Source organism: Homarus americanus, unplaced genomic scaffold (assembly GCF_018991925.1).
Source record: "Homarus americanus isolate GMGI-L3 unplaced genomic scaffold, GMGI_Hamer_2.0 scaffold18547, whole genome shotgun sequence".
NCBI lineage: Eukaryota > Metazoa > Arthropoda > Malacostraca > Decapoda > Nephropidae > Homarus > Homarus americanus.
Genome location: NW_024725521.1, coordinates 1,580,795 through 1,601,314, shown reverse-complemented (window position 1 = coordinate 1,601,314; position 20,520 = coordinate 1,580,795). Strand labels below are relative to the sequence as shown.

The window sequence follows — 20,520 nt, the reverse complement described above, 5'->3', positions numbered from 1 at the left end:
AGATTACCTCCTGTATGGGTGTTCTCTATTCTGAATAGAATTGTCTGGTGTTAGCCAAATAAATTATTAAAAGTGGTATTCCTGTAGTGTAGTGAAGGGGTTAATGTTGAAGGTCAGTTCCGAACACCCTTTATTCCTTGATAATTTCTTCATTGCCAAGTGTACGACATATTTCTTCTTTTTAATTTGACACAGGCATATGAGGAAGAGATAAAGTGGCTACAGTCACAGCACCAGGAGGTTGGTAAAGCACTCCTGGATAGAGAGAAGGAATTCAAAGGAACAGTTGCTGAGAACATGAAGCTGAAGAGAATGCTTCAGGAAAAGGTAAAAATCAACATTCATTTACTCTTGCCTCTTACTGCTGTAACAGATGTGTTTTGCTTTGGTATTTTTCCTCAACCAAGTTCCTTGATGTTTTTGCTTCACATAATAGGGCAAGCCTTAGTCCTAATCAAGAATTCTTATCATAGAATGAAATGCCCAAAAACTGCCACAAGTTTTTTTTTTATTCTGTCAGTACAGTTTTCAATATTAGTATTTGTCTCATGATTGTTGAACACATTCAAAAGCAACCATTATTATTGGATCATAGATAAAGAGTAGAACTTCCCCCTCATATTTCTAATACAGTAATAGACTTTTGAGGTGAGGAAATGATATTACAGTGGGTGAGAAAAGGGAATTTGTGAGGTTAGTCTTTGTACCTTACCAAGCAGCATATTTAATTTCCATTTGGGTTGCTTATCAGATAACCACCTGCAGCTTTTTATACCACCATTATCCCTATAACTAATTAATATTAAAAACACAAGCTTCTTGGTTCAGGCATTAGGTTATAAACAAAGGATTGGTCTTTAAATTCCATTTTGTGCCGGAGTAACCCGGTCTCTGTCATCTTGATCATTAATGTCCGAAACTGGGGTTTAAAGCCTGGAATTAAAATTTATGCACAAGCCTGAAATAACAGGTAAGGTTAGGGCAGCTTGTGTGACATCACAGGTCATCAGTCTTTATATGGTTCATTTCTTAATATATAGTTTATACATAACATTAATAATCCTGTTCATTATTTATCACACAGACAAAGCAGGAAGTACTCAACCAGAAGGAAAAAGAAGCAGTTAAGTGTGTTGGAGACTGTGAATCAGCCGTTGAGTCAAAGAAGAAGTTAGAAGAAGTGCTGTCAAAACTGGAGACGCAAGAAGAAGAGATTACTAATAGAAGAGCGGAGTTAGAGAAGGAAAAACGGCAAACAAATAAATTTGAGAGAATAATCAATGAAAAGGAGCATATTGAGGAGGAGAGAAAGATTGTAGAAGAACAGTTGCAAGAGCTGCAAGGGAAATTCACTAAAGTTGAAGAAGACCTTGCAGAATCAAGAAGGCATTTCCAGCATGCTAAGGAATTGGTAAAAAGCATTGCCCTTTTTTTTCTTTTTTTTTAATACTTTAAATATTTTCACTCGTACAGTACTGTTGACTGTTTATTGGAAGTAAATTTTAAGTGCAACTGAAAATCTAGCTACTTTACAAAAAAGAATTTAGCATTATAAATCAAAAATTATTTTCCTTTATTTAGTTTTCCACATAATACATAGAGTAAATGAGAAGATGAACAATGAGGCAAGTGGCTCATTGATTGTGTGTGTTGGCAGCATTTGAGTGTGAGGAATGAGTTATATGTTTACTGTAGGAGAATGATGACATATTGAAAGTTCGTTTGTAGACTTAAAAACATCGAGACTGTTATAGAATAGTGAAGTAAGTTAGTGTACAGGTATTTGCAGAAACCAATAATACTGTTTAACCAAGCTGACACAGGTACTATGGTTTATTACATGCTTTCCTTTCATGATGGTATCCACTTTACACATTACAGGCATTGCTTTGTGGATGTCTCTTGGTCCCCAACTTTTCAAGACAGATACTTTACTGTTACAATATACAAATAAAAAAAATGGTACAATATACAAATAAAAAAATGGTTTATAATGTCTAATACATAGCCAGCAGTAGTGCTTGGTATGCATGGGTACTCAATCTAAAACATAATGTACCGTAAAACTACTCTGGTCAAATGTACGTATAATGTAATAAGTATTGTGTCAATTTTATCTTTTTACAGGAAAGACTTGAGAGGCAGAAGCGTATTGATAATCTCGAGTGCCAACTAAATAAGGAGAAAAAGGAGTGTTCTCGTCTGCGACACCAGCTGCAGGTAATTTGCAGTTTACAAAGAGATTCTTTATCCATATGACATTAGCATAATATAGCTACAGCAAGGTAGCCAGAAATGAATATTATTCATAACTACTTTATCATATTGAATAGTTTTGAGTTCTTTGTTATTATGTGAGATTAAAATTGTAGATGTACATAGAGGGGTTTCTTCTGTACCTTTCTTTTCTATTGTTTTTATCAGGAAGTCTCGGGCCAGTTGAATGAGTCGATGATAAGTCTGGAAAGTGTGACCTCCACCCATAGTCTGAAGGAAGAAGAACAAGAGGCAAAAATCAAAGAATTAGAGGGTGAGCTGAGGAGGATAGCATCTGACAAAGTCAATCTCCAGAGTCAATTGATGCAGGTCAAAGCAAGAGAAGGTAAGATATTTTATATACAGTGTATATACAGTATATATATATATATATATATTATATATTTATATATATACTGTATTGTATAGTGAATCTGTAAAAGGGTTGCATTGTCCATCTACTTTTTGAGCTCTTCTTTACAACTTGTGTTTAATTCAGATCTAGAGTAGTGATCCTGCACCACAAGTTACATATACTGGACTGTAATGCCTAGTTCCCGCTCTAAAAGTCTCATTTGTCTCATTTTGAAATTAATTTACAGGAGAACACAAGTCAAAGATTGCTGAGTTGGAATTACTTCTATCCAAACTTGATGAAACTGTGCACAGCCTAGAGAGTAAAAAATCATCTACTGAGGCCTTTGAAGAGACTTACCAGGCAAAATTGCAGTTGTTGGAGACACAACTTGACTCTGCTCGTGCGGCTCACTCTCAGGACAAGGAAAAATTAAAGAAGTTATCAGATGAATTAACAGAGGTAAGAATAAATTAACTACAACCTAGTTAACCAACATAATCACGTGACTCACTCAGGCATACAGTAATAATCTGGCTAATTTAAGCATAATAACAGGGCTAAATTTAGCTCATTAGCCTGGCAAAATTTAGCACATTAATGGCTGGGACACTAAATACTGTATATAATTATATTTGGAAAGTTAAACATGTAGTAAATTTATATTAAAAATCATAATACAATAATAATGTGCTGTACTATATATTACCGATAGTGTATGTACATTACATAAGCTCTGGTTTGGCTGGACACAAGTACTTGTTTACAATGAACAAGACACTTAGGTTACAAGATTGTGTACCAGTATAGTTTTATGAAGGAGTGTTTGTTCCATTTGTTCTCTGTGGATGTTTAATGAAATAAGTTGAAAGTGTATGAATAAAAAGATAAGTAGAAGATATGAATGAAATCCACCCTAATGCTATTGAAGAAAATTACAGTATCATTATAAAGAATGAAGACAAGGCTTAAAATGTGCTGGGAGAGATTCATGGATGGAAGTTAATTAGCGTGATATGGTCACTTGGAATGTATGATGATTGATAGGTTGACTGAGTGTTCATATTTCTTTCCCTGACCTTTCCACCATAGGGAACAGATAAATAGTGTGTGTACATTTGGTTTATGTGTGTGTGTGTGTGTGTGTCTGTACATGTGGTTTGAGTTTGTGTGTGTGTAACTTTGAGGACAATAGCTTAAACAATTAGCAGTTAATTGTATCTAAACTTGGTACTTAACCTATACGTCCACTTTACTGCGGCTGGTATATGGTTTATTGTATATTTTAATGAAAGTTAATGCTCCAGTTCCATCGTACCAAAATAAGAGTGGAATGTGGTTGGGATTCATTAGATTTTTATTTATTTTTTTATACATATGCTTGTCATCAAAATTTGCTTGCTAACTGCTTAGTGGTGTAAATCTCAAACATCTATATATTTTATATGATTAGTTTATGTATTAGATTCTGTTTTATCAGGACTTGAGCTAAGAAAGAATTGTCAATCCAACAGGTAAAACAGGAAATTTCAGACAGCAAACTTGATGTGCGTGTTTCTCAGAGGGAGGTCAAATCGGCCCAAGACACCATTTCATACCTTCGTGAAAAGACTAGAGAACAGCGTGGCCAGCTGGACGAAAAAGAGGTAGGTCCTTTAACTTTTCTTAGCGGGTTTATTTATTTTAGAAGATATTTGATCAAACTGTGTGTTTATATATTTCATTTCCGTAGAACATTAAGATTTTTTTTTATCCCACAGGCTGATATTCAGAAAGCAACGGAAGCAGCAAATGACTTACGAAAGACAATTGATCAACTCGAGAATGAGCTTAAAGCCAAGGAAGAAGAGTTAGACAGACAAAGGATTGAACATGAGGTGGGGTAATTTTTACAGACTTTCCTCATTATATTAGGTACTGTACTGTTTGTAATGTAATCAAGTTACAGGTTTTAGAATTCAGTTTCAAATTACTGTACCAGTAGAGGTGGTCCTCACTTTTATGTCAAGGCTGCATCCTGAAAACTGTGACTTGAATAAAAATGCAATATTTGAAACCCCAAATCCCCCTGGGTCTTATGTTATAAGTAGGGGTTTTGTGTAAAGGGGTGAATTTTGGTGCTGGGAAGGGCAATTTCTAGTAATTTTTTCTCACCTAAATGTTACTACTGTAGGTACTACTGATACATATATTTTGGTAGTCTTCATTATTTCTCAAAGCATACTCATGTAAAAGCAATTATCAACAACAGTTTGCAGAGATTATAGAACCTTGAGAAGAGTAAACAGGGGTAATGTGTGTAGAGCTTAATTAATATTAGATAATACTATGGTTGGTTTAGCCTTCTATAAGTCATTGTACAGTTTTCTCTAAGTGCACTTCCAAACCCTTTTTTTGGGGATGGGAGTGACTGGAAGCTTATTTAATTACATTTGATGTTTTTTATATTTTCCTTGGAAATTCCTTTACATATTCTGTGATAGTTGTGTCAAGCTGTAAATATTTGTTTCCTTCCAGCATTTCGTTTCAAACTTGGAGGAGAAAATTAAAAATCTGGAGGAGGTCAAGAAATCTTCAGAGCAGTATCAGAAGAAGTTGCGTGAAGCTAACCAACAAAGTGATAGTCTTAAGGTACAGTATGTAAAGAGGGAAGGGGGAGGCTAGTCAGACTACCTAGGGTGGGTCAGGTAGCTATTGTCTATAAATCCAGGTTGAAGGTAGTACAGTACTCTAGTATTTACATTTATTTCAGCTTTATTTTTATGTGTGTAATTTAGCTTTGAAACATACAGTAAAATTTGAATTTCCTGAAACTGATTAATTAAACATGACTTTCACTTTATCGAGTGGTGTGATTGTATAAGGTTGGTAGCAGTGATGATGGATGTGAAGAGAGAAAACTGAACTCCCTGATTGCCAATACCTGTATGCAGTGTTTTGAGAACTCTGAAAATTATTCCTACTGCTTTTTAGTTGCTTCAGTATTTAAGTTCAATTATTTTCATTTAATGTTTATTATTGTATTTTTCTTAATTTAGTTGGAGAAGAGAGGCTTAGAGTCTCAGATCCAGATGTTTGAGGTAACCAAGGAGGAAGTCAAACAAGAGAAGGTGGCCATGCAAGAGAAAGTCAATGATCTATTGGAAAAATTAAAGCATGCAGAGTTGGTAAGTACTTTGAATGATATATTTCTTTAAATTTACCTATTACTGTAATGATCAAGCTTCAGGAGTGGCTTTTAGGGACCTGACAGTCTTCAGGTCAAACCGGAGTAAAAATGATTGGAGGGGGGGGGGGCATGGCTAAACAGTGGGGTTCTGGTGGTGGTGACAAGGCCTAGGCCACCTTAAGTTTGTGTGTTGGCAGGTAATCTTTGACTACCTCAGGGAGTTGCAAGTCTGTCTTGACAACTATGAGGGTGCTTGGAAGTGAGAGGAAGGACATCCTACTTTAAAACTTGTTCCAAATTATGCCTGAAAGCAACTGGGACCACCATGCTGCCAGGTAATCTCGGCTAACCTATGCAAGCATGGAAAGTGGTCGTAAAACAGTGATGGTGATGATGATGACTTAACAGCCTCAATATTTGGGAATTTTATTGTAAAACATTCCAGTAGAGATATTATATCCTTGTTGAAATAGTAAAGGAGGAGACATTGGCTATCATTTACTGTACTACTGTATACTGTAATGTAAATTTTTGACAACAGATTGGAATGTAACTTGTATTTGTGGTATATATTGTATGAAATAGTGTTAGAAAATGCTCATATTTGTGTTATTTTGTAATATTTGATAAAGGTTCATCATATTTATACAGTTGACACCATAGTTATCTTAAAAATTTTCCATTAAGGTAATATCACAACTGAAGCAGGTGTGTACTGATCAAGATGAAGAGCTTTCTATCATGGAATCCCAGTCTGAACAAATCGCTCACCATGAACAGGAAATGTAAGTATGTTTGGAATTTTTGGACTTCTGGAAATAATTATACATAAGATTTATACAGCTCTAAACACAATATGATCTGTTAGTTTATATGTAAATCTTATTCACATTTAGAATAGATGAGAGCCCTCGACTAACACCCAGATAACAAACATTATTTTTTCAATTCAATTCTTTTACACCTACTTCAGATTGGTTGTGCTGTCTGTTCACCTTCACATACAGTAATGTATCATGTAATTGAGTATATCTGTTAATAATGCACTGTACAGGTAAAATCCATGCCGCTTATAAGCCACACAGACTGGGGGCCTCAAAATTCTTAACCAGCAACATCGCTTGGTCCATCCCTTCCCTGCCTCCTGAAACATACAAAATAAACGATTAATAGGTGGTCAACCAAGGTGTAAAGTCAACACTTACTCCCGAATACGTTAGTATGGCTTGGTTTTAGAAACAGAAAAAAAATACATTTTAGATTGTTATGGAGTTTAGCTGGATTGGGGCCTGGTGCTGGAAATCTAGTATGGCCAGTGACAGACAAGTAAAGGTCTGGTTACACAAAAACTCGATTAGCTCCCAGCCTTAAATGGTAAACGTCCACCTCTAAGATTCCTTTCTTGGCCAGATGTAGCCAAGTTAGAATTGTAACAATTGTTGAAATTAGTGTGAGCCACCAATGTTAAGGGCTAGCCTTAGTTGCAGCCAGTAGACTAACTTGGTAAACACATGAACTCCTTGACCCAATTCTGATATAAATTCTAGTTTTTTCTCTCATACATATTTTTCTTTTTAAAATAATGCTTCAATGGATAATTGAAGTCTATAATTTTTGGTAACATTATTTTTGCATAACTTTTAGGGCCAGACTACAGCAAGAGATTGAGAAACTTGAGGGTGATGTAAAAGCAGCCAAAGCAGCTACTAATGAAGAAAAATCACTGAAACTGTTCCAAGAGAGTAAGGTCAAGGAATTAGAGAGTCGACTGAATGGAGTGGATGAGGAAACGGATAAACAAATTGCCTATCTTAACAATCAGTTGCAAGAGTCTGGGAAGATCAATCTAGAACTTCATGAGCAGGTATGGTATTGTATTTCATTCAGTATATAATGTACTTTACCATGTTCATTTTCAGCGTCTTCCTTTTTTGTGGTCCACTGGCAAGTGTTAGGGGCATTGTGCATGTGCATTGTTCTTTAATCATTCTTCACATTGGTCTCCATGCAACAATTAGTAAACCCTCTCAATAACTGAGGTCTTTTTGTCCTGTATAATTAGCGGACTTGGTCAATAAGATCCGATGATGGGAACGTGGTATGCTATTAACACATGCTCAGTTGGTGCAACTTGCTAGAGGACAAAGCCAAATAGCACTGATGCTGGTGGTAATTACAGTACAGTATATCAAAACTTAAGTAAGTTAAACTAGTATTTCTGCTTATCACATTTTATTAAGAACTATTAATACACTGCCACTTGCCATTATGTAGTTAATAGACATAAAAGAAAGTCTCTTAATGTCTGGTGGTATTATGTTGTAAACAGTAATTTATAAAATATGTTAATAGTGTTTTAATAAAATATGCTTTGAGGAAAAATTAGTGTGTTTACCTTATGTAAGCATCAGTGTGTTTGGGTTCATCCTGAAAACATTGTTATTGAGATAGTTTTAATAATTTATTTTATTTATTTATTTATTTTATCTGTAATATCTGTCTTGAATTACCATATATTAATGCCAGGCTAGAATAAAGAACTGAACCCCCATAATGATAACCTCATACATCACAATAAAATGCTCAATTTCACTGTTTTGTTATTATTTCTAGTTGTTATTTCAACCTTTTTCTGTTGCTTTCTTCACTTTTCTTGCTTTCATCCCTCTTACCTTTTATCCTTTTATTAACAATTTTATTTATTCACCTGTTGATGTAGAAGAAAGATAAACTTTTCTTTCCTGTTATCTATATTTAAATTTATCGTTTGTAACAGATTGAGAACCAAGACAAGGAATTAAATGAGGCAATGATATTACTACGAAGTTTGGAGCGCAAGTATTCTGAATTGCAAGGTCAGTATGATCTTGCAAAGGAAGAATCTGCTGGCCATATCCAACATATTCACACTCTTAAGGACTCAAACTTCAAACTGACTGAAGGGCTAGAAGAAGCAATATCTAAAGGAGAACTATATAAGAAAAGGTGTGTATCTTATCATTAGGATATTTAAACATGTACTCTATTATGTAACTTGCCTTTCATATATTAGAAGAGTATCCTGTCTCATGTGGATACTTTTGGTCTGCAGTGCCATAGTCTTACTGCTGCTTGAAAGGATTATGACATAAGGGACTGACTACAGTACACATAACCGTAAACATACATATGAAGAAAATTTATATGGAGGGGTTGACCAAAAGGAAATTACCAGTGGTAAGATAGACTGAAGGAAAAGAGGAAAAATTACATGGCCAGAAGAATAAATAAACTGACACCGAATGCAGATGTCCCTATATTTATTGGAGATTCTTAATGGAGTTTTTTATATTCAAGTAAAATTATATCCTCCAATGCAAATTTCAAAAGGTGCACCCAAGTACTTTGAAGCATATACTGTGTTTGTTGATCTGTTTATCTTTAGTAATCTTTCATTTCAGGATTGAAGAAGTGGAGCAGACACTGATGGATCAGCAAGCTTTGCTCGATGATAATAAAGTGAAAACAAAAGGCACAATTGATCAACAGACTAAGCTTATCGACTTCCTGCAAGCAAAGATAGACCCTAAAAAGAAGAAGGTTTGTGATATATCACGAGGTTATATTAAATGTTCCACACACCACAGTAACCATGGAAGTGGATGAGTTGCCATATAGGAATGCATTATGTGTTTGGCAGAATTAGTGGATATGGTAAAGGTTTAAGATTATTTTACAACCAAATTTTGAATCTGTATTTGTATTGCTACTTCACTTTGGGCTAATGCCACATTATGTCATTCTTTATTAGTATTGTAAAATATACCATGCTGTTCTGAAACATCTGAATAGCTCCACAGTTCATATAACATACACATTCTCTATGTAAGATATCAGAAAATGTTGGAAGCACTAATTACATAAATCGCAATACAGTATTACGCTGCTACAACACCGCTCACAATGTTTATTCGACGTGGAGAAATGAGGCATAGAGTTCCGATCAAGTTTCAAATTGTGTTAGTGTGGCAGCATTAACTCTCACTCGTTTCAGAGTGCCGATCACTTGTTTCGAGCACGTGTGGTCGAACCCATACACGCGCAGGGCTGCCAATGCGAGGAATGCCTCAGGGGCCTTTTTGAAACACCTCGTTTGTTTCGCACAAGAATTGTAACAGTAGTTTATTTTACCAAGTATACGTGTGTTTTCAATACTAATTTTTAATATTTTAACCCTTAACTGGTGACTGGATCCCCCCTTTCCCCCATGTGCATAATTTGAACACGAAATTTCCACAGATGATGGCCATTGTCCCTACAATTAACTTTCACTGATGATGGCCAACATTTAAGGATTAAGCGATGCAAGGATTATTACCTCCAGGAAGAAACCCAATGAATGGTGTAATTTTGGACGAATTGTAAAAGATTTAGTCCTCCCATATTTTTGTCATCAAAAATGTTCATTAAAATATAATCATAAATTAGTACAGTGTATGATAGTATATCAGTCTAACGGAACAAGAAATGGGAGAAATAAACATCCACATGAGCACTTGCTTTGGGATAACCAACTCATGTGTGTACAGTAGTTGCCAGATATGTGAAACATGTGAACTTACTGTGATATGCTCACTTCATGCAGGTATGGTCTCTCATGTTACCTCATGTATTTTTTTTTTTAATATATTGTTCATACAAACATACTACCTTGTAGGATATAAAAGCATTATACACATATTTGCATTGCTAGGGAGGACATAAATTTGGGGACAGTAAGGCAGCAACTACCTCCCTCCCTCCCTCCCTACCTCCCTCCCTATTTCCATCCTTATGCTGTAAGGACTGTAAGTAGTGAATTGAAAAAAAATGCAGCTATTATATTATTTCAAAATTACTTAAGAGAAGTATGATTGAAGTAAACAGCAATGATCTATAAAGAATTAACTTTAATTTACAGAACCTGAAAGGAAAGTTATTTGGTGGTAAAGAGAACAAGGAGAACACAAGCTTTTCTATGCCTCATCAGTACAGGGAACTAGAAGACCTCCTGGTTCGGGAACGGATGACAAATAAACAACTTGAAGAACATCTGGGCAAGGCTCGTGCAGAAATTGTTGCATTGAGAGCTAATAGTAAGTCTTCCTCCAAAAGATCATGAAAATTTTATAGGTTATACTTATTTTATTAATTTAAGTCTAGTTAAGTTAGGTTAGACTGTGTGAAGTTAACAATGTTCTAAATATAAGGGTTGGTCATTCAAGAAATTTTGGAGAACATTTCATGATGAGAGAGTTTGGCTTTGAGGAGCAGATGAGGAGATTAGAGGGGCAAGATTGAATGGATGATAACAAATAGTGTAGATTTTGCCCTTTGTTTTGGCCATCCTGCAGTGCGAAGAAAAAATATGTAATCCTTGGTGACAATAACTGGTGTATTGCATATGAAAGGCAGAGGTGTGATGAACAGAATTGATATATAAATATAGTGTGTACTGTTAAAATGATTAAGAGTTATGAATTTCTACACTAATAAATTCCTTTCACTTGGTCATGAAAGTAATTGTTCCATGTGCCTATTGCATTTTTATATTTATTGCCTCCCTAGGTGGAACTTTAGACAACAGGAGTAATATGGGTACTCCTAGAACTGCACGCACACCTCTAGTGCCACGCAAACCTATGCCATCTCATACACCGCTACTACCTGCAACACCACAGAATAAGAAGGCTTTTCATAACATTGGTGAATCACCTGTTGTCCCACGAAGTGCATCAAAAACACGTATGAGGCATAATATTCCTCATAGGTAAGTACAGTAATACAGTACTTATAGGTTAGAGTTACGTACACCCTCCAAAAAGAGCCCTATCAGTCCTCTCTCCCATCCATGAACCCAGTGAATCTTATCTCTGTGAAACCAAGACATCACACATGGATGGTGCACTGTGTGTTGTCTCGGATTCACAGGGACATGATTCACTGGGTTTATGGATGGGAGAGAGGACTGACAGGACTTTTTTGGTGGGTGGACATTTTACCAAATATCCTTAATAACTCAGCATGCAGTATCTCGGAATTTCATAAACTGTAATTCGGCACGTATGTGGTCTCGGAATTATTATAAAATAACTCAGGAAATGCCGAGTTATATAAAATTATCTGAGTAAATCTTGGTTTTACTACCTGTTACATACGCTATGCTCTAATACCCCTGCATTGATAATGTGAGTGTGTTGCAGGTGGCAGTCAGGATTACAGATGCGTGCAGCAAGATGTGCTGGATGTCTGGACAGCATTCCATTTGCCCGCAATGGTGCCAGATGTCATGAGTGTGGTATTATTGCTCATAATAAAGTATGTGTATCACGTGATTATTTGTTAGTGAATTTTAAATTGCAATGAAATAGCTTACGTGTGTTGTTTTTGCATGTAAGAATATTTTTTTTTTTTTTTTCAACCTGACCTTATGGGAGTTCTGTTACTATTTTCGTTTGGCAGTGTTCACAGGAGTTGCCGTCTACCTGTGGGCTTCCAGTTCAGTTTGCAGAACACTACTCAAGGGGCTGGACTTCAGACTCGCCTTTAAAAATGCGTGGATCCCAATCTGACTCAGATATTTTGATTCAGGGCTGGTTAAAGATGCCCAGGTAAGTAACATGTTTTCAATACCAGGGAAAAGAAAGTCTCCTGACTTCGTGCATCTGTTTCATTCATTATAGCTATTAATTATGGGTAACAGGTGTGAATACCTAGAGTGATAGGTATCCATATATAATACAGTATTCTTAACCTGTATTTAGATACTGATATTTTTTCTAGGTCAGGAAAGGCATGTTGGGAGAGCTGCTTTGTTCGTCTTGAAGAGGAGGAAATTATGGTGTTTGACCATGAGCCAAGTAATGGTATGCAACCTCAATCAAGAACCAAACTCTCTCGACCTGGCTGTTTGACAGCAATAATGTCAGCAGTTCCAAGATCAGAGTTACCTAATACTAGCAACGTGGATCTTCCATATGTTCTTAAAGTAGGTGTTTATGATTCATTTTGTTGGAAATCTTGATAAAGTTAGTAAATTTCATAAAAGGCTGTAGAACACCATGTTATTAGTTTGATGCTAAATAGTGTTTATTAGAACAGTTCACATTTGCCAATCAACTCTTAATGAAATGGCTTAGTTTGCATTAATTTCACTTACAAATAAAACTGCATTGTGTTTGCCAAAAATGCTGTAAATCAAATTTTTCTACACTTGTGTAGATTAGCTGTTATTATCTGATGGTAGCTCTCCAAGCTGAACAGTCTCTTGCAGCCTGTTTTGTCAGGTTCTTATCTTTAAGGTCATTTAGTTTTCATTACTATAGTTGATGCAAAAACGAAAAATTCATTTTTCTAATGTCACATAAGTTTGAAATTTACAGGCTATTATTTATGAAGTTCATCATGCATATTCCTACCAGGACTTTGGGATATTTAAAATGTATTTTAACTTGCAGATTGAAATTCGTGCAAAGAATATGAATGAGAATTCAGATACACTCTACCTCATGACTACAAATTTTGAGGAAAAACAGTCTTGGGTATCTGCTCTTGAAGGAGTTGTAGCTCAAGTAAGTTGCTGGACTTTGATGTATTTTAATAAATGATTAACTGTTACAGGAATTCTTCTAGCCTTTGAGGAAGCACACACTACTCCCTTTAGTCTTACCAGTCAGATGGAGTGGGAGTAAAATTTCTTTGAATTATCCCAGTCAGTTCTGTCATAATGAGAGATAATGCTTGTCTGAGAGCAGGGGGATTTAAGAGAGTGGGAGAGTCTAAGATGGAGAAATAAGAGTGATCAGAAGAGACAGTAATGATGTAAGGGTTTGGAGGTATTGTGCAGAACATAACTGGTGTTTACTTATGTCATCCTAGTGATCAGGGATTCAAATTGGGTTTGTGACTTAACTGGGCGAGGTTATTGATAATTGACAAGGTGTCTGCTTGCAAGTCCATCTACATCTGTTCAAGAATAATATGTGAATATTTTACATATTGAAATTACCAAGGGTGATCATTTCACCTGAATAATATTTGAAGACATTACATTTCCAATTTGTATTGCTCTAGGTAGCTTAATCCACATGACCATCACCACCTCCCTTTTCTCTCTAATAGTATATATATATATATATATATATATATATATATATATATATATATATATATATATATATATATATATATATATATATATATATATATATTTATATATTGTACTTGTGGAGAATTTTAAAGGTAAGTATGCTATTATATGAATTGGATGTGAATTCTTAGCCAGCCTTATTTAAATACACCTATTCTTATTTTAACAGTTACCAAAGGAGGATGGAAATAACATTAACCAGACAGACTACATCCAGGTAGATACTCTGCTATCAATGGACAACCCTAATCCTCTTGATGTCAACACATTGGTTTATCTTAACAAGACGGTAGGTAATGATGTTATATCGTCATCATCATCGTTTTATGGCCATTTTCCACACTTCCATGGGTTACCTGATAGCAACTGTCCATGCTGCATGGTCCTTGAAGCCTCTCGTTGTGTCCTCCCCTATCACAACATAGTACATACTCATCAGCAATATGCCTCTCCTCAATACTCATTGTGTACAGAGCCCAACCAAATACAGAAGCACTCACCAGTTATACTGAACAGTGGTAACTTGGCTCCCTTATAATCAGGATTTGAGATGTGTGCAGCTTATTATCACCACTTTCACCCATGTATAATAGTTCGCATCCATGTCTATATTAAAGAACCACGGGGACATAACGCATCCCTGTCTTACACTCATATTTATTTCAACTGTTTCACTTTCTTACCCATTTACTGTTTCCCGGCTGTTCTCATAGAATGGCTTTACTGGAATTAATGGCTTTCCTCCCACTACATACCCTTGTAATGCTTACCACAATACTTTTCTGTTCACCCTATCATATGCCCCAAAAAAGACATACCCGTAGATAAAAAAAAAAAACTTAGGTTTAAATCTGCCAACCTTGTAAAGGTAGTATGTTTAAATTTTTCTTCTTGTTTTTACAGACAGCAATGATAGGGGCAGCAGAAGGGCTCTATTCATTTGAAGTAGATAAAAATGGAATCCTGAAATCCCGAGCACGTATTGAGGGACTGACTGCTGTTCATCAAATCCTGCTGGTAGAGGGAGCTCATGTTGCACTCTTTATTGCTGGTATGGAATTTCTTTTCATTATAATTTTCTTTAAGAACTGACCCAAATTAAACTGCATTTTTTGTCGGGCATAACCTAATGTTTTGTCAGCTTTATGAGTTATATACTGTCAAAGGAACTACAATATCGAGATTTTTAGTTAAATCTCTGTACAGTACAGTATAGGTATTTCTCAATGTGCAGGTTATGGGTCTATGGCCAAAAAGTTGAATTTCTGATAAATAATTGTTCTAAAAGTTGCTGGAGTTTGAAATTTTCATAATTAATTTCCCTGGTTAATTTTAGCATATTTTGTTGGTTAAAATTTTGCCTAAAATATTTTTATGGGTAGTTTTTGACATGCAGATTGAGGATATCTGGCCATAAAGATAGAATTTTGATTATCAAGTGATTATACAATTAATTATCAAAATTTCATACTCCAGGGAAATTTAATTATCAAAATTACATATTCTAGGGACAATTAGGGCAATTATCAGAATTTCAACATTTTCACCTGATGCAGTTGTTGTTTGAACATAATCTGGATTTGTTTAATTTTTTCCAAGAAAAAAAAATATTTTCTTGGTTATATTCAGGGATGAAGACCTTTGGTACTTGAAGGGCTTAGTAATTTGAATTACAGCCATCCCCTGATTTTCAGAAATTTGTTTTACGGAAATTCTCTGTAATGGAAATGGACAAGTAATGACTGAAATTTGATAAACGGGAATTTTTTTTTTTTTAAGCAAGGAGTCCTGTAATACAGCATTCATATCTTGACTATTGGTGTTTATTGCTTCCCCTTTCACATTCTTCTTTGTCTCCCTCTATCCATCTCCACACAGGCAGCAGGGCACTTCTTCGCCACCCACTCCCTCCTCCACCTTTCTCCACTCTCCTTTACCCTCCCACTCCTCTAATTATTAATATAAAATGTATTTTCTTTAAAAGGCTGTTGCTCTTGTTTCTGACTAATAGTGCCGCAGTGGAAGTTTTGCGAGAATGAAAACATATTTACATAATGATTTAAGTTCTTCATTTGCAAATTCATCATAAGTTAAGATTAAGTGTCACTGACAACTGTACATGAATACATTCTTTAATAACTCAATTGCTCATTTTTTAGGAACGGATAATTTGGTGTTTATGAATGACTTAAGGTCACTGACAGTTATAAGTGAAGCTATGCAACTGACAAAACCAAACCTTAGTCCTGCTCGTGTGGAACCCCTACAGGGTTGTCATCTCCTTGCTTCTGGGTCTACAAAAGCAGAAGAAATATTTGTGTGTGCTGCTGCTACGGATCGAATAAGGTAAAGAGATACTTACCTGTTCTGATGCCTTACTACTACTGCAATCTACTACCTCGATTTCTCTTGGCTGAAATCTTTTGATCACTCTAAGCAGTGTCTGTACATATTATAATGTCAAAACTAATAGATTTTTCATTTGTTTCTGTTTTCTATAGATTGTTTAAGTTAATGTACAGTAAAATTCCCATAATTCGTAACCCTCAAATTCGAAATCTAATAGTTTATAATGTCTTTCTGTTACAAAAGCCATTTTGTTTATATATTACAAACTTTATATTTTGTAAATTTATCTTTATTATATAAACATGGTAGTTTACACTTTTCCCCAAAATATCTATTTATATGAAAAGTACGCCTGACCTAATACCTTACTTTAAATTTCATTCAAAGGTACTACTTTACATGCTGATTAAGGATCTAAGTTCACAATTTAAAAATTTGACTAATTAGTGTTAATTAATGACCTTTAAAATGATTAAAGATATTTAAAGGCAATTAAGCTGTGCCCGTAGGTTTTAGATCGCCTTTATATACATTTTCTTAAAAATATAGACTATCTTTACTATATAAACACGTAAGTTTTCACTTTCTAAAAAAAATTCGTTTTGCGACAAAAATATGCCTGACCTAATACTGTACTGTATCTCCCTGTTTGATAACTGTACGGCTTTGAGCACCTATCCAATCCCATTTAGTTCAGAGTTAGATAGGTAGAGATATGTATTTTAAGAGAATGCAGAGTATATAAATACTTTTATATAGAGTTAGACTTCATTTTATTATGATGATGTCTTTTTTAAACATGATTTATATTTAACAGTATCCTTCTTTGGAACACCTTGGAAGAGAAGTTTACAGTGTGTCGGCAGTACAGGACCCAGGAGCCGTGCAGTTGCTTACATTTCACTCAAGCTTCTCTTATTGTTGGTGCTGAGAAGTTCTATGAAATTGACTTGAAGACATTTGATATTGAAGGTAATAATAGTTTTGTTTAAGATAATATGCTTGTAATATCTACATGCAAGACTTCTATACAAAAGCATAAAATTTAGTCAATCATAAATGAGTGTGTGTAAGTTCGGTAAATATCTGTCTACTGAAAATCTACTTTATGAAATAGTATATTTTAAGAAAGATTTGAGCATTCTAAATACTAAATTTAAGAAAATAGAATACTTTTCTTTTATTTAATTTTCCATATCTTACATGGTTGTTAATGAAGAGAAATTAGACAATGGGCAACTGACTCGGTGACTGTGTGTGGTGTGAATGACGAGTCTGGTTGTCTTCACATGAGTTTGAGGGGTAAGTTATATGGTCATTGTAGGAGAGTGATGATACTCTACTGTATATTGAAAGATTATTTGTAGACTTAATAACATTAAGTGTGTTTGTGAGTAGTGAAGTAAGTTAGTGTACAGGTATTTGCAGAAACTAATACCTGTGTAATATAACCAAACTGACACAAGAACTATGGTTTATTACATGCTTTTCTTGAACACATTTTCATGAGAATATTCACTTCATGTGATTATCCATTTTGTGGATGCCTCTTGGTCCTCAACTTCTTGCTTGACAGTTATGCTTTAATGTCAATGGGTAGAAGGCAGTATAGAGGAAAACCCAATGTTACACAGGCAAATACAGTATATAAACTGTTTTTGCAGTTTATTAATGCATCATTTAAAATGTTGGGTAGCCTAATCAAAATCAATCCAATCTTCTTTAAAGTCACAATATCTCTGTAAATATTTCATTGCTGCCTATGACTAAGTTTATTCCAGTATGGCAAAATGATTCCAATATTAACAGTTCTTTTTGTCTGAGAAGCAAATGGCCAACACAGTGGATGATCACTGTCGTGAACGTGATTCTGGATTGCAAAGAAAGGTGGTCTGGTAATTGGTTCAAGTTGTTAACCTAAACTGTTCAAGGATGGTTTTGACCAGAGGTGATACTTTGTCTTGCTGATATACATAGCATTTAGCTACAGTACTTGTAAGCAATAGACAGCTGCAACTCCACACTAATAATGTCCTTTAAATTGAAGAAGGAAAAAGGTAATCATTAAAAAAATATTTAAAGTTAAAAACATTATTCAATCTTAGTTCAAGTTTCAGGGTGTTATTATTAGGGAATTGCAGCCACTGATTATTTACCATAGAAAAACAGTGTTATCAATCAAATTTTTATCTCGTTTAAATTTTCAAACTCATATACGTTTTCCGTAAAATTCATAATTAAGAAATGAGTAAATCGGGAATGATATTTTCTTTTGCAGAATTCCTTGATGAATCAGACACCTCACTGGCTTATGCTATATATGGATCAGCTCAAATGTCTTCATTTCCAGTGGCTATAATGCAGGTAATTATTACAAATTATGTGATTTCACATCTAAGATACCTCACACCTCTTAAAGGGAATGACCACAATAACAGAGCCTTTATGTTATCCCATCACTACAAATCTTTCTTTCCCTCTCTTTTCCTCTTATCAGTTGTGCACTGAACTATCATGGTGCAGTCTAGCATAGCCAGATGACCTCGCCAAATGGGTCTTGTCATTGATGGATAAATGGATTTCATGAACATGTAAATTCTAGAGCATTCATGACAGAGAAAAAGGATGTAAATATTGGGAAAGTGTTAAGAGTTGACCAATAATGGTACAGTACTTGGATAAGTGTACCGTTGTTACCCTGATGAATAATAATAATATAGTATTAGAGATAGCTTGTTAGGTGTGTATTCTAAATTGTTTTTGTTTATACGTTCTACTGCTAATGTGTCTTGTGCGTGTTTTTCTTATAGATTTCCAAACCAAAGAAGTATGAGGAATACTTGCTGTGTTTCCATGAGTTTGCAGTGTTTGTTGATGCATGTGGACAGAGATCCAGGGAGCATGACATAAAGTTCACTCGATTACCAATTGCTATTGGTAAGTTTTTCCAAGCATTTTATGATAGAATTTGAATATATACAGTATTAGTAAGATTAACTGTTATTTGGAAAATTTTAGTGAAAGTCAATTTGAAGATAGTGATAATATACAGTATACAATTAAAAGTTAGTGATGTAGTACTAAGTGTTAATTCTAGTCGTATAAACTACTACCAGATTTTTCCAAAGCAGACACCTTTGATTGTCAGTGATGCCAGTTTTTCTGTCTCAAAACTGTGTTTGGACTAGTATCCTTTTTGAAGTACAGTATGAAATAATCTGAATATGCAGAGTACTGTCCCCTGACTTATCCCAACACTTCCCATGAGTTTGTTGCACTCCTAAAGCCATTATGCTAAAATCAGTGGACCAGTCTCGTAATTTTTATTGTCCTCTACCTTTTAGTGGGAAAGAACCTGAAAATATTGTGTCTGAATTGTTAACATGATATCTTGAGAACAAACTGAGGTTGTGTTAAAATATTGATGGACAATATTGTGCTTTATGTTGGCCTCCCAGTTGAGTTGTTAATCTGTATTTTCCTTTCTTATTTTGGGAAGTTATGACCCTTTTGTTTAAAAGTGTGGATGGGACCTACTTACACCAGGGTTCTTGGGGAGTTAGGCCATAAATTATCTTTTTCTTCTGGGTCACCATTGAATGTAGAACAGTATCTTGTCTTGGTGGTCATTGTATTTGTGGAGTGCTCTTCAAGTTGAATGAATTTGGTGATCAACATCAACTAAATTCTCCATACATAATCAAGTAGAACACACAAGGGGAAATTCTCTAGTATCTGAAAGTTCTTTTTCTCCTCAGTTTTCAGGAACCCATGCTTGTATATCATACATCAGAATGCTGTGGAAGTGATTGAAATACGTCCTGATTGCTTCACCAAAGTTTCGGCTGAGGCTGATTCAGACAGTGATTCAAGTCCACCTGTCAGAATATCTTCTAAAAATATGGCAAGACCTTCTTACTTGGGTAAGAAATTAAAATCAAATGAGAGACATATTTTATATTTCAAATACTGTAGTAAGTCATTCATTATTTTGGAATCAGTTTTGGAAAATTATGAAGGGTAAAGAACACAATTAAAGACAGGTATTGGGAATACAGTAAGCTAATTTGACATTGTGTTGCAGGCCAGAAAGAATAAGCCTATAACTTGGTCTATGGTATTGCTTCTAATAATGGATTTAGTAAATAATGACTTTCCAGTGAAAAGTAAATTGAACCTCCTGCCATGCTATTACTTCCACTGGAGGCAAGTCAGCAATTATAC

At 35.0% G+C, this 20,520-nt stretch overlaps 1 protein-coding gene across 1 annotated transcript in view; it reads left to right on the top strand.

The window, feature by feature from the left end:
- The window catches only part of LOC121865227 (citron rho-interacting kinase-like), a 31,939-nt gene that overhangs the window by 7,989 nt on the left and 3,430 nt on the right, over window positions 1–20,520 (top strand). Inside the window, exons 13-38 of the mRNA XM_042364582.1 lie at window positions 196–327; window positions 1,085–1,411; window positions 2,128–2,220; window positions 2,425–2,602; window positions 2,859–3,073; window positions 4,126–4,257; window positions 4,372–4,488; window positions 5,129–5,242; window positions 5,650–5,778; window positions 6,468–6,565; window positions 7,425–7,644; window positions 8,557–8,765; window positions 9,221–9,359; window positions 10,720–10,894; window positions 11,367–11,568; window positions 12,002–12,116; window positions 12,261–12,409; window positions 12,582–12,786; window positions 13,256–13,369; window positions 14,117–14,236; window positions 14,851–14,998; window positions 16,107–16,293; window positions 17,114–17,268; window positions 18,575–18,660; window positions 19,107–19,233; window positions 20,055–20,219. Coding sequence (XP_042220516.1) covers window positions 196–327; window positions 1,085–1,411; window positions 2,128–2,220; window positions 2,425–2,602; window positions 2,859–3,073; window positions 4,126–4,257; window positions 4,372–4,488; window positions 5,129–5,242; window positions 5,650–5,778; window positions 6,468–6,565; window positions 7,425–7,644; window positions 8,557–8,765; window positions 9,221–9,359; window positions 10,720–10,894; window positions 11,367–11,568; window positions 12,002–12,116; window positions 12,261–12,409; window positions 12,582–12,786; window positions 13,256–13,369; window positions 14,117–14,236; window positions 14,851–14,998; window positions 16,107–16,293; window positions 17,114–17,268; window positions 18,575–18,660; window positions 19,107–19,233; window positions 20,055–20,219 — 4,051 coding nt within the window. The remainder of the gene's footprint in view (window positions 1–195; window positions 328–1,084; window positions 1,412–2,127; window positions 2,221–2,424; window positions 2,603–2,858; window positions 3,074–4,125; window positions 4,258–4,371; window positions 4,489–5,128; window positions 5,243–5,649; window positions 5,779–6,467; window positions 6,566–7,424; window positions 7,645–8,556; window positions 8,766–9,220; window positions 9,360–10,719; window positions 10,895–11,366; window positions 11,569–12,001; window positions 12,117–12,260; window positions 12,410–12,581; window positions 12,787–13,255; window positions 13,370–14,116; window positions 14,237–14,850; window positions 14,999–16,106; window positions 16,294–17,113; window positions 17,269–18,574; window positions 18,661–19,106; window positions 19,234–20,054; window positions 20,220–20,520) is intronic.